This window comes from Vulpes vulpes, chromosome 6 (assembly GCF_048418805.1).
Source record: "Vulpes vulpes isolate BD-2025 chromosome 6, VulVul3, whole genome shotgun sequence".
In the NCBI taxonomy this organism is placed as follows: Eukaryota; Metazoa; Chordata; class Mammalia; order Carnivora; family Canidae; genus Vulpes; species Vulpes vulpes.
Genome location: NC_132785.1, coordinates 30,432,318 through 30,443,934, shown reverse-complemented (window position 1 = coordinate 30,443,934; position 11,617 = coordinate 30,432,318). Strand labels below are relative to the sequence as shown.

The window sequence follows — 11,617 nt, the reverse complement described above, 5'->3', positions numbered from 1 at the left end:
CAAACTTTGGCCAGCCCTTTTTGCCTTTGGCTGTGAACAGGGAAAAGCAAGCATATGATTTTGGAACACTGTTGTGTAACATACCAACAATTAAAAAAAAAAAAAAAAAGATCTTAAAGGAACTGAAGTACCAAAAAATTCACTAAGTACCACCAGACCAGATTATAAACCTAGATGAAGTTTCCTAAGACTTTTTTTCCCCTGATTTCAAAGGAGCCAATATCAGGCGTTCCAAATATTTAACGTTTAGTATTTTAACATTTTGACTATATTTCTGTATGTACCCATTAAAATACATTTGATGGGCAGCCCGGGTGGCTCAGCTAAATTAGCGCCACCTTCAGTCCAGGGTGTGATCCTGGGGAACTGGGATTGAGTCCCGCATCGGGCTCCCTGCATGGAGCCTGCTTCTCCCTCTGCCTTTGTCTCTGCCTCTGTGTCTCTCATGAATAAATAAATAAATAAATAGATAAATAAATAAAATCTTTAAAAAATATATATATATTTGATGATACTTCATGGGTATATGTACTTAATACTGAACCAGAATTAATGAGGATATATTTACTCTAAAGCCCTAAGTCAAATTTCAACAAAATTAACAAAATGGTTTCTCTAAAAATAGAGGAAATTTTATTCATTCATAACAAATTAACAGGAAAAATAGAAACCATGTTTATATAGTAGATCAAAGGACAGCAAAATTTAATTGGCAAATTCCCACCTGGCCATAATTTGGTTTTTCATCTACCATTTTGAAAGCATGTTCATTCCAAGTCTACTCCAAAAGCCCTACTTCATCTTGGAAGTACAGTTGACAAGTTTGGTAAATTCTTAAGTACTAATATGAATTTTATGCTCTGTGCTATAGTCACCTGAATTTACCTATTTTCACAGAATTCCTTCATTTGTTCATATTCTTAGGAACTGAAAAATATTGAATGCTTTTTCTAACGTGACTATTTAGAATCTTGGCTTTAAAATTCAAATTCCACATCCCGATGTACTCATCTGTCTTCGCTACAGAACCAAGTTCTGTGTTTTAGAGTTAACACAAATGTGGCACAAGAGTTTTTGCTTGTTACCCTAGCACTGTTCTAGAAAATCCAAAATTGTTTTCCCAGATCAATTTTCCTAAATATCCACTAAAAGTTGGCATTGCCCAACTTCAGCCACTAGGTGGTGATAACACAAGAATCCAAGTTTGTGGCATTCTGAAGACAACTAGCAGGTTTAAGAGGCAAAATTAATTATGAATATTTAGGCACTATTACCATGAGTACATAGGCTAAATGGTAGGCAGTGAAACAGAGTTCTCATATAGCTGTGCAAGACTCTGCCTCTGTGGAATAAGCAGAATAATGCAGTGCCTCCCAGGCCATCTGTGGTAAAGGGCTGGGTTTTTATTTTCAGATTCTTGTACTATGTATAGTTTTGAAAAATACAATAAAAATGAATTCCTAGACAAATGAGATAAAAGCAGAAACATACAAAATACAAGCCATTTATTACTAGATTCAACATAAAATTACTCCAATAAGTTGCTTTAAAAGAAGTTTCTGAATGTTTCCTATCAGTATATTTACTTGACCAATAACCTTTGGTGCTGATAACATGTGCAGGCACTGGTCTGAGGACTACACTTTGAGTAGCAATGAAACCTTGCTTGATAGTGTATGTCATGGAGTCAACAGAACCGGTTCAAAATGTGGCTCTGTTACCAGTAGTTAGGTCGCCTTGGAAAGGTCACTTAAGGGATCCCTGGGTGGCTTAGCCGTTTAGCGCCTGCCTTTGGCCCAGGGCGTGATCCTGGAGTCCCAGGATCGATTCCTGCATCAGGCTCCCTGCCTTGAGCCTGCTTCTCTTCCCTCTGCCTGTGCCTCTGCCTCTCTCTGCGTGTGTCTCTCATGAATGAATAAATAAAATCTTAAAAAAAAAAAAATAAGTCACTTAACCTTTCTAAGCCCCAACTGACTCATTTGGATCAGGTAAATAATACCCAAGTTTAGGCTTTGTAGGAGAATCCAGTGAGATTGTACTAACCTCTCAAGAGGCACTCAATGTTAGTAGAAACCGAGTAACAATTTACATATTACAGATTTTCTCTGCTTCATCATCTTACTGACTGGTGTTTTTTCCATGAATAGACAGTATTTGGTTGATCATTAAACATCTGAAGGACCTTGAAACCTTGTTTGATGGGACTAAGTGGAAGCACAGCTACTTGGAGATCCTGACAAAAACCTGTCCCCTATCTGACAGGTTTAGGGAAAATGTCAGCTTCCAGAAAATAACTTCCAATTTCTCTTGAAGCCTATTCACCCAGATGTATCTGCAGTCATACTTCTGTCCCTTAGGTGTTTGAAGAACTGCAGAAGCAAACTGTCAGCTCAAAGTCTAGGTTATTACTACAAAACCCAGGAAAGGTTGGTAAACTACATTAGGCCAGATCAAGGATGGCACTTTGTCCTTTGATTCATCATTATAGCTACCATTTACTGCAACTTTCCCTTGAAAAATACACATGGCTTCAATCTTTACAACAGTCCTGACAGATGAATCATCTTAGACATATGGACACTAAGGTTCAGAAATGCCTTATGAGCCATCTAAATTACAAAATGCCAGTTACTAGCTATAATTCTCAAATGCTAGCTAGAAACTTGTACTATTGAACACTGTTTTTACCTCATTTAGAAGCACAATTGCTACAGCTATGGTGTCCAAATTAGTCTTTAAGTGAATAGAACAAAATCAAACTGCTAGATCTGGTCCCGAAAGTTACAAAAGCTGTGACATCAGTCTAAACCACCAAAAAGTGCTTAAATGAAAACCATAACTACCGTACCACGAAAAAGTAGCTCCTGTCATGAAAATGTCACTGAGGGTATTTTAAAAAAATCTTGGCATACCATATCCACAATTTAAAAATAAGGGGTCCAAAGATCCTATATATCTGATATGAACTGTAATTCATACTAAGTTCTTGGAGTTTGAAATCAAGTTTACCTAATGTACAATGTACTCACTTTGGCCAATGCAGTAAGAGTTTCAGCTTCTCTCCAAAAAAGTCCTGAGATGATATGCGGCAATTCTGCCCAGGTGCATTTCTGCTCCAAGGCAGAAAGGCCTAAGAAATCCACAAATGTAAAATCACCCCCTGAAAAATATATATGCTGGTGATAGAAGGAAAAAAAGAGCAATGGAATTAAAATGTTATAGACCAGAAAGTGTTTCATTTCTTTTAGGTAAAGGGATTTCTTCATATGTTATTTTAATAAAAGGAAATTTCATAGGTAAAAACCAATATTCAAAATTATAAAACAAATAAAACTCTCTGTGTATAATCACTGCATCAAAAATTTGCAAGATACTGAGCAGAAATTCTTTAGTTGATAAATGTGGTTTGAAGGGGTAATAAAATCTTTTTATGGCTAAAGCAAGAGTCTTATTTCCTGTCGGCCCAAAAATAGAGGTTTCATTTCCCAAGTAGGTAGGTTCTCCACTGTAAAGAAATATTCTTGTATAGTTGGTTTCTATCTTCTTGAACTCTGCTCCAAGTTCAGCCAACTTCTTATATGTCCTTAACACGAATTTAGAACAATCATAGGATTCAAACCATGTCTCCGCCCCCTTTGTTGGGCTGGCTTGAACAGTCCACGTCTCGTAATAAATTCCTGTTTCATTGTCCCGCTTTACCCACTTTGCCATTTGGTTAAATGTGTTTCCTAGGTTAAAAAAAAAAAAAAAAACCTATGTGAACACCAAAGCAAATCATATTAGTTTCACATAAAATGTTCTAACCTGATTAAGACCATGAATAAATAATAGTTTTTATTATTATTTATCTAGTTATTTATAATAGTTCCAATCCTGCATCTCACAATAGGAATCCAAGCTCAGCCATTCTACTTTTCAAGGCACAAGGTATTTCTGAATTGTAAACGTTAGATATCGTAGGTATATACAGTCCTACATACCAATTCTGTAATCATTTAAGCTATAATCAAAAGTGGCAGCCTGGGTGGCTTGGCGGTTTAGTGCCGCCTTCTGCCCAGGGCGTGATCCTGGAGTCCTGGAATCAAGTCCTACATCAGGCTCCCTAGTGGGAGCCTGCTTCTCCCTCTGCCTGTGTCTCTGCCTCCCAGCCCCTCTCTCTCTGTGTGTCTCTCATGAATAAAATCTTTAAAAAAAAAAAAAAAAAGAAAGAAAAGCAAAGTTACACACATGCAGAAGCCCTCTTTCTTTACCCCACTCAACAAATCTTGGATTCAGAGGCAAAAGAAAATAAGGGAAAAATTATGTAAGAGGTAAAAGTGAATGGAGCAAAGGCAGTGTTAAGAATGGTGGAAGGAGGATGCAGAGCTTTTCTGTCACAAAGTTCGGTATGCAAACAGTATGAATGGCAGCCAGGGGAAGAGCTCCTCTAGAGGGCTCGCTAACGTTACAAGAGAAGTACTTACACTACCCTCTCCACCTTGAATATTTGATACCTCCCTTTTCTCCCTATACATTCAGCTGTCGGATTCTGCTTATAGCCTTCCCACCAACTATACAAATTCTTCCGGTGAAGCAACTAAACTGGAAATGCTTTCGGCCACATTTGTGGACTATACAGATTCTGACGGCTCTCACACTCTATCATCTTATACCAGACAGAGAAATCTCTCCAAATGTTAACAAAATACCCCACGCTGCATGGCTACAACCTCATTGGGGCATTTACAATACCTAATAGAGCTTGGTCCCAACGTTTCACCTTGTCACCGTGTGTGAACCTTTCTTAAGTGCTCCAACTTGAGTCCATGAAATTAATACTTCATGTCCTATACAAAGGCTGCTTTTATCAATCTTATGGAATTAAAATTGTTAATATAAAGCCTGTTTTCTTAGAACTGGGGGCACTGTTCTTAGTGTTCTTCAACTTTAAAAAATCACTGCTATAATTAAGAGATAAGGATACTTCAAAATACTACTCTGTAACATGAGAAAATGGACAGGATTAATCACAAAGCAGATTGGTAACTTGAAAGATTTAAGTACTAGCATATTACAAACTATTTTACATAAAATAGTGATCACTTGTTTGTATTGTACACTGATGGCAGAAAAGTATTTTCGGATAATGAGATAGGTGGACAAGGAGAAATGAGAACTGGCCTGAATGAAAAAATAAAGAGTATTAACGCTGAGAGTACTAACACTGTTAGAAGAAAAATAAACTTTGATACCGTTGGGATGATTTGGGGCACATGGATTAGAAAGTAGGAAGGGAGATCAGCTAACAGCATGGTGTACAGTTAGAAGATCCCCAGGTGACATTTAAGTCACTCTTCTATTCCTGGTTCTACAACCAGATCTGAGACTTGAAGAGACTGGTAAGTGATGCTACCTGGTTGACACTTGATTCCTTGCTTATGAAAGGAAGAAGAGTGTTTTATCCTCCTCACTGAACTGTGCGATAACATGCTCCAAAATGCTATGTAAAGAGCTACCCAAGTGGAAAGCATCAAAACGTCCTCAAGTCCTGTGATTTACAGAATTCTTATCACAAACAGGGCTTTCATTCCAGATAATTCCACTTTCTTGGAGAACAACAATCATAACGCAGAACTCTATAAATCATATGGGTAAGCTCGTATCTCTAGGATGTAATGGCAGCCTCGTCCCTGTTCTATACATGAAGTAATGAGTCAATAAAGTAAAATGTCACCCAAGGTCATGTGCCAGTTTCTGATAAAAGTTAACTCCTTTCATCACTACCCAACAATGCAATACATGCAGCAAATTCCAAGGGTTTCAGCAACTTTTTAATACATCCAAAAGAACAGAAAATCTCAAGAGGTAAAATATTTCAATTGCTCAAGGAGCCTTAAATCCTTAAGATTGTGTATGTTTTGGGAAGCAATGTAGTGAAGCAGTTAAGAAAATGGTCAAGAGGGCTTCAATGCCAGTGTTGGAGTCCTACTTATCAGCTGTGTGACTAACCACTTGGGGCTTCAGTTTCCCCATCTGTAAAATAGGGGGAGGGATACCAATAACTATTTCAGAGGGTGGTCGTGATGATAAATCATGTGATACAGATAAAGCACTCAGAACCTCTGCTGGGCCCAGAGTAAGTCTCCATGAGTGGCAGCTATTATTATTCCTTGACAAAAACATGGTATCATCACTAAAAGTCTTTTTCCAGATTCAGTTAACAGGACCTTTAATCAATTGTTTTATCAGGCATTTTGTGGATTTTCTTCCACTATTTTATTTAGCAACTCCAATTTAATTGCAGAAAACATTTTATTATTTTATTCATTTTTTGCCATCAAAGAGAGGAGATATACTACTCATCACCTACAGGTGACACTTGGCATGAGCAATAGTTTGGGTCAAAAGCTATTGCTTCCATAAGTACACTTTGTAAACTGACTTCTAAAGAGAAGAACAGGGATCCCTGGGTGGCACAGCGGTTTGGCGCCTGCCTTTGGCCCAGGGCACGATCCTGGAGACCCGGGATCGAATCCCACATCGGGCTTCCGGTGCATGGAGCCTGCTTCTCCCTCTGCCTGTGTCTCTGCCTCTCTCTCTCTCTCTCTGTGACTATCATAAATAAATAAAAATTTAAAAAAAAAATTTAAAAAAAAGAGAAGAACATGACTGAAATGCCTCAATGAAAGTAATTTTTTTCATTTGGATGCTGATACAATTGTCAAATACTGCTGTATTTTTGAAACTTACCTGATATAGTTGCTACCAGAACTAAAGTCCCATTTTCCTTCCAGTGGATATCATCAATCCCTTCAAAAAAACAGGCAGCACCTTGATTGCACCAGAAAGGGGCATTCATTTCAGGTCGGAGATGGGGAAATGTACAGTTTCCAAGTTGGAAAAGTTCATACCATTCCATTGTGTAGTTCTTGCCAGTTAAAGTACTCTTGAATCCAATGGCATCATGCATAATTTTCTGTGTAAAGATCATACATGTACAAAAGCATCTGTGAAGTAACCACTGGCCCAGGAACCAAATGGGAGAAAATGTAATATACCACAACTGTATATCAGGTAGATCGAGTGCTCAGCTATTCCACTTCCATGTTGCTATTCTTGTGTCCACTCTGGGGTTCTTCAAATTCTAGGCCCTCATCCATTCTGATTTTGACCACTGCTGCTTATCTCAGATAGTAAGGATGCTCTATACGGATGTGCTATACGGATGTGCTCTTAATTTCCTTACAATTTAGAATGGGTTTGAGAAGTTCCATACCACAGTCTCAGGAAGTCTATATATTTCACAGGGTGATGAGAGGCTTAAATGGTAAGCTAACCCAGGAAGTGTGTACAGCACGGACTGGAAGTGAAGTGTTTCCCGCCTGTCTTGCCCATCCCTCCGGGCCTCCTCCTTTCTTACTTTTCAGGAGCCGGGTACGGATTCAGAATATTAAAAGGGATTAAAGCAACTGCATTTGTTATTGTCAGGATTACAAAACATGGTAGTACTTTTTTGACTACTCATTTTAAAGATTTCATTTGAGAGAGAGTGTGTATATGCAAGCTTGCAAGTGCATGCACATGCCCTCGTGAGGAGGGTGCAGGGCAGAGGGGGAAGGAGATGGAGAGACTCTCAAGCAGACTCTGACCCCAGCATGGAGCTGATGATGACAGGCTGGATCTCACGACTCTGAGATCATGACCTGAGCCAAAACTAGGAGTCAGATGCTTAACCGAGTCACCCAGGTACCCCATTGACTACTCATTTTAAATATGCCAAGAACACCAATTAAACATGTTCTCAAATCAGCCCTTAGAACAGTGATTATTTCCTCAACTCCACTTAATAAGTCATTTAATTAACCAAAGTTATAAGATCAAAACCGCAGCCTTACCAAGTGTCCCAGGAGGTTCCCATATTTAAATTCCCATACTGGGGTTTGTAACCGGAAGACTTCAATGACATCATCACCTTTCATAACTGGGATAGGTGAGCCAGTTGGACAGAATGTGTATTTAGCTTGACAATAAGGATCTGGTTCTGGACGGAAGGAAAAGCGCCTAATAAAGAAAAAGAAAGCACTAACTTAGATTCTAATAGGAGTTTGGTTCTTCTTGCACATTTTAGAATCCAGATTTTATTATCACAGTCAATAACATTTTCAGAGAAAACCTTCAAAGTTTAGCCCAATAGTATTTAAACATGTTGTAATCCTGTGAACTCCAATGATGTCTTTAACAGCAAATGATACATTAAAAGCACTTTGATAAATGCATACTTCCCTGTTCTCTGCTCCCATTGTGAAAATCTTAAAGACAGAGACCATATCTTAAAATTCTGATAGATCAGATCTTATTTAGTAGACAAACATTTACTCAATAACAGAGTATTTTTCAAGTGATATTTAATTTCCTAAACAATCCGTATGTTAAGATTATTAAATAGAACACATTTCTATTTTCTTAAGAATTAACCAACAGGAGTGCCCCTCTATTTGCTAGATGCGATGTGGCCCAATTCATGAATCGTTTAATGAAGCCAATGAAATCTTTAAAATAAATTTTAAATAATGAAATTAACCAATGATCCTTCAGCCAATATTTATTAAAGCTCTACCATGTGTAGGACACTACTTAAAGAAGGAGGAAAATAAAAATAAAATGATGTTCCCTTCCTCAAGAACATTTGGGTGGGGGCTGGGAATACATTAAACAAGAAATGAAGTGTAGTGTGGTAAGTGCTAAAGAAATAGAGTCCTATGGGAGAAATCACTTCTACTTGACGTGGAATGGATGAGGATAAGGAGGGCAAAGAAAGAGATGAAGACCTGGCTTATTCTGAAGGTCAGGACACAAAGTAGAGAAAACATGAAGTATTATAATAGGTAAGTAAATAAGACTCTAAATACGGAATTCAGGCTTTGAGGTGGGAGAGGGAGGGAGGCACTGTCATTTTGCACCGATGCAGCACGAACCACAACCCCTGCACTCTAACTGGTGAGGAATGAGCCCCAGAGCAAGCCTAAGTAGCAGATCTGGTATGACAGAATTTGCTACAAAACAAACCTTATAAAAAAAAAAAAAGATTTAATTTATTTAGTCATGAGAGACACAGAGAAAGAGGAAGAGACACAGGCAGAGGGAGAAGCAGGCTCCATGCAGGGAGCCGGATGCGGGACTCGATCCCAGGATCCCAGGACCCCAGGATCACGCCCTGAGCCGGAGGCAGACGCTCAACCGCTGAGCCACCAGGTGCCCCCTCTGTTCTATGACCACATCCTACACCCAGACTGAAAACGGGGGGGGGGGGGGGGGGGGGGGGGAGAAACGAGGTCACCAACCTTCCCAATGGGCCCGCGTCAAAGGGGGCGGGGGATCCCCAGGACGCGTGACTTTTAGGGCTAAAACCAGAAGAGTCCGGGAAAACCCCGGCGAGTCTGTCACGCTGTAAACTGTGCCACCGGGCATGTGCTCGCGGTAACGAACGACACGCGCGATGTCAGTAACAAACGCCACAAAGTCTCCTCCGACTTTTCTGACCTCGGTTGAGTGAATCTGAGTCACTCAATCAAATGACATTACGCCCCGTTTCTTCCAGGGTTCGGGGCTGTCCTGAGCCTCGGTCACCTGGACACCGGCGCAAGGGTCCTGAGGGGAAGAAAGGCCGCAGGGCGGAGCGCGGCCGGCAGCCGCAGCGCGGGCGCCCTCAGCGCGGTCCTCCGCCCGCCCCGCCCGCCCGCGCGCGCGCACTCACTTGTAGGGCACGGGCCACTGGCGCCGGGAGGGGCCGCCCGCGGCCGTCGCCAGCCACAGCAGCGCCAGGGCCCAGCGCCAAGGCGCGCACCCCGGCCCCGCGGCCCAATGGCCCCCGACCCCCGGGTCGGCGCTCCCCGCCTGCGCCATGCGGCGGCTCCCGGTGCTTCCGGCGCCTCCCGAGCCCGGCGACGCGGAGGACCCGCGAGCTGAGCATGCGCAGAGCCACGCCCCCGCGCTGCGCCAACCCCGGGCCCCGCGCCTCTGGTGCGGCGGGTCCCGCCCTTTCCGCGGCCGGGGCTGCGCGCCTTGCGGAGCCGACGGGAGCGGAGGAGCCCTGCGGTGCGCGGCGGCCCGCACGGTGGCGGCCCCCAGACTGCCGACCCGGAAGCCTCCGCGGACCACTCCAACCGGGCCTCGGGGCCCCGTTTTTTATTTTTTTAAAACGGACTCTGAGTGCGGACTTCTCCTGGCCCCGCGTCTCGGTTGAAGGGTCACCGCTGCCGTAGAGCTGTTCCCTGACCCCCGCTCAACAGCCACCACCCACACCAAAACCAAACCGCCACCACCAACAAAAAACCCAGCTTTGGAAAAAAAAAAAAAAATCCAGCTTTGGGCCCCTCTTTTGGAATCTCTAGCGCAGCACGGAACTCTTCACCCCGCCACGCAGGGTCCAGACTAGGTGACAGGAAACATTTGAGGGAAAGACTATTTGAGGTGGTGCAGCGAGGGAGAAAGACGGTAATGGAGGCATGACCGGTCCTCACCCGACCAAGCCGACCAAGCCGATGGCCAACACAGTAGAGAGCCCGCGGTACTGCTCTAAGCGCTATTTAATCCAGGCCGCCCCTTGCACCCGGATGCTCTTCCTTGTTGGAACCTGCCACTGCATTGCGGGAGAAGATTCTACGTCCCCTTCTCTGACCCTTCATCCACCTCAGGAAAGCATTGGGGTCAACCGCCCTGCTGCTGGTGAGATGTTCATGGCTTGCCGTACTTTTAGTCAGAAATACGACCCTAGGGATCCCTGGGTGGCGCAGCGGTTTGGCGCCTGCCTTTGGCCCAGGGCGCGATCCTGGAGACCCGGGATCGAGTCCCATGTCGGGCTCCCGGTGCATGGAGCCTACTTCTCCCTCCGCCTGTGTCTCTGCCTCTCTCTCTCTCTGTGACTATCATTAAAAAAAAAAAAAGAAAAGAAAAGAAATACGACCCTACACAGTTCATTAAAAGCGTTCTGAGTTATAGGTGTTGGACCCTGGCTCACGGGAGCCAACGTGTCCCGGTGGACGCCCCAGAGACTCAGACCCCAGACAGGCAGATGCAACAAGCAAGAGGGTTTATTGAACGTTTGCGCAAACGGGCTCTCCGCCTCAGAGGTGGCAGAGCCCCGATTAGCAATTACAGGCATCTTTTAAAGGCAAAAATCGCGGGAGTAGCATAGCATTCGGGTTATGACATGATTGATTTCTTTGAAGGTCAACAGGACCATGTTCAGGGACTTTCCCAGTCAGGGCGAGGGGGGATAGTTTTATTATCTCGGAAAAACAGAATGTTTTTGTTGCTTGAATTCATGGGAGGCACCTGGATGGGCTGCCTCAGGGTTAGGCCTGGTCCCACTCAAGGGGGGGGGGGGGGGGGTCTTCAATAGTTACTTGTTTTACGGGAGGGCAACTTGCCTTCACTTCAGCCGCAGCACTTGTGAACCGTCATAGTATTTTTTTTTTAAGATTTTATTTATTTATTTATTCATAGAGATGCAGGGAGAGAGAGAGAGGCAGAGACACAGGCAGAGGGAGAAGCAGGCTCCACGCAGAGAGCCTGACGTGGGACTCGATCCTGGGTCTCCAGGATCACGCCCTGGGCTGCAGGCGGCGCTAAACCGCTG

The 11,617-nt window shown here is 43.1% G+C and overlaps 1 protein-coding gene across 1 annotated transcript; it reads right to left on the bottom strand.

Annotated features, from left to right (window-relative positions):
- Window positions 1-610: 610 nt before the first annotated feature.
- CLN5 (CLN5 intracellular trafficking protein) lies at window positions 611-9,922 on the bottom strand. The gene is made up of 4 exons (XM_072760760.1): window positions 9,734-9,922; window positions 7,875-8,040; window positions 6,730-6,955; window positions 611-3,728 (listed from the first exon to the last, which is right to left on the bottom strand). The coding sequence occupies exons 1-4, from the start codon at window positions 9,880-9,882 to the stop codon at window positions 3,217-3,219; spliced, it is 1,053 nt and encodes a 350-aa protein (XP_072616861.1). The 5' UTR covers window positions 9,883-9,922; the 3' UTR covers window positions 611-3,216.
- Between the last annotated feature and the right edge of the window lie 1,695 nt (window positions 9,923-11,617).

Bases quoted from the DNA above. Each gene is read 5' to 3' on its own strand.
- CLN5 (XM_072760760.1), bottom strand. From the start codon at position 9,882: ATGGCGCAGGCGGGGAGCGCCGACCCGGGGGTCGGGGGCCATTGGGCC. The intron at 8,041-9,733 runs GTGAGTGCGCGC...TTTCTTTATTAG, and splicing joins CAGTGGCCCGTGCCCTACAA to GCGCTTTTCCTTCCGTCCAG. The intron at 6,956-7,874 runs GTAAGGCTGCGG...ATCTTTACACAG, and splicing joins GGAACCTCCTGGGACACTTG to AAAATTATGCATGATGCCAT.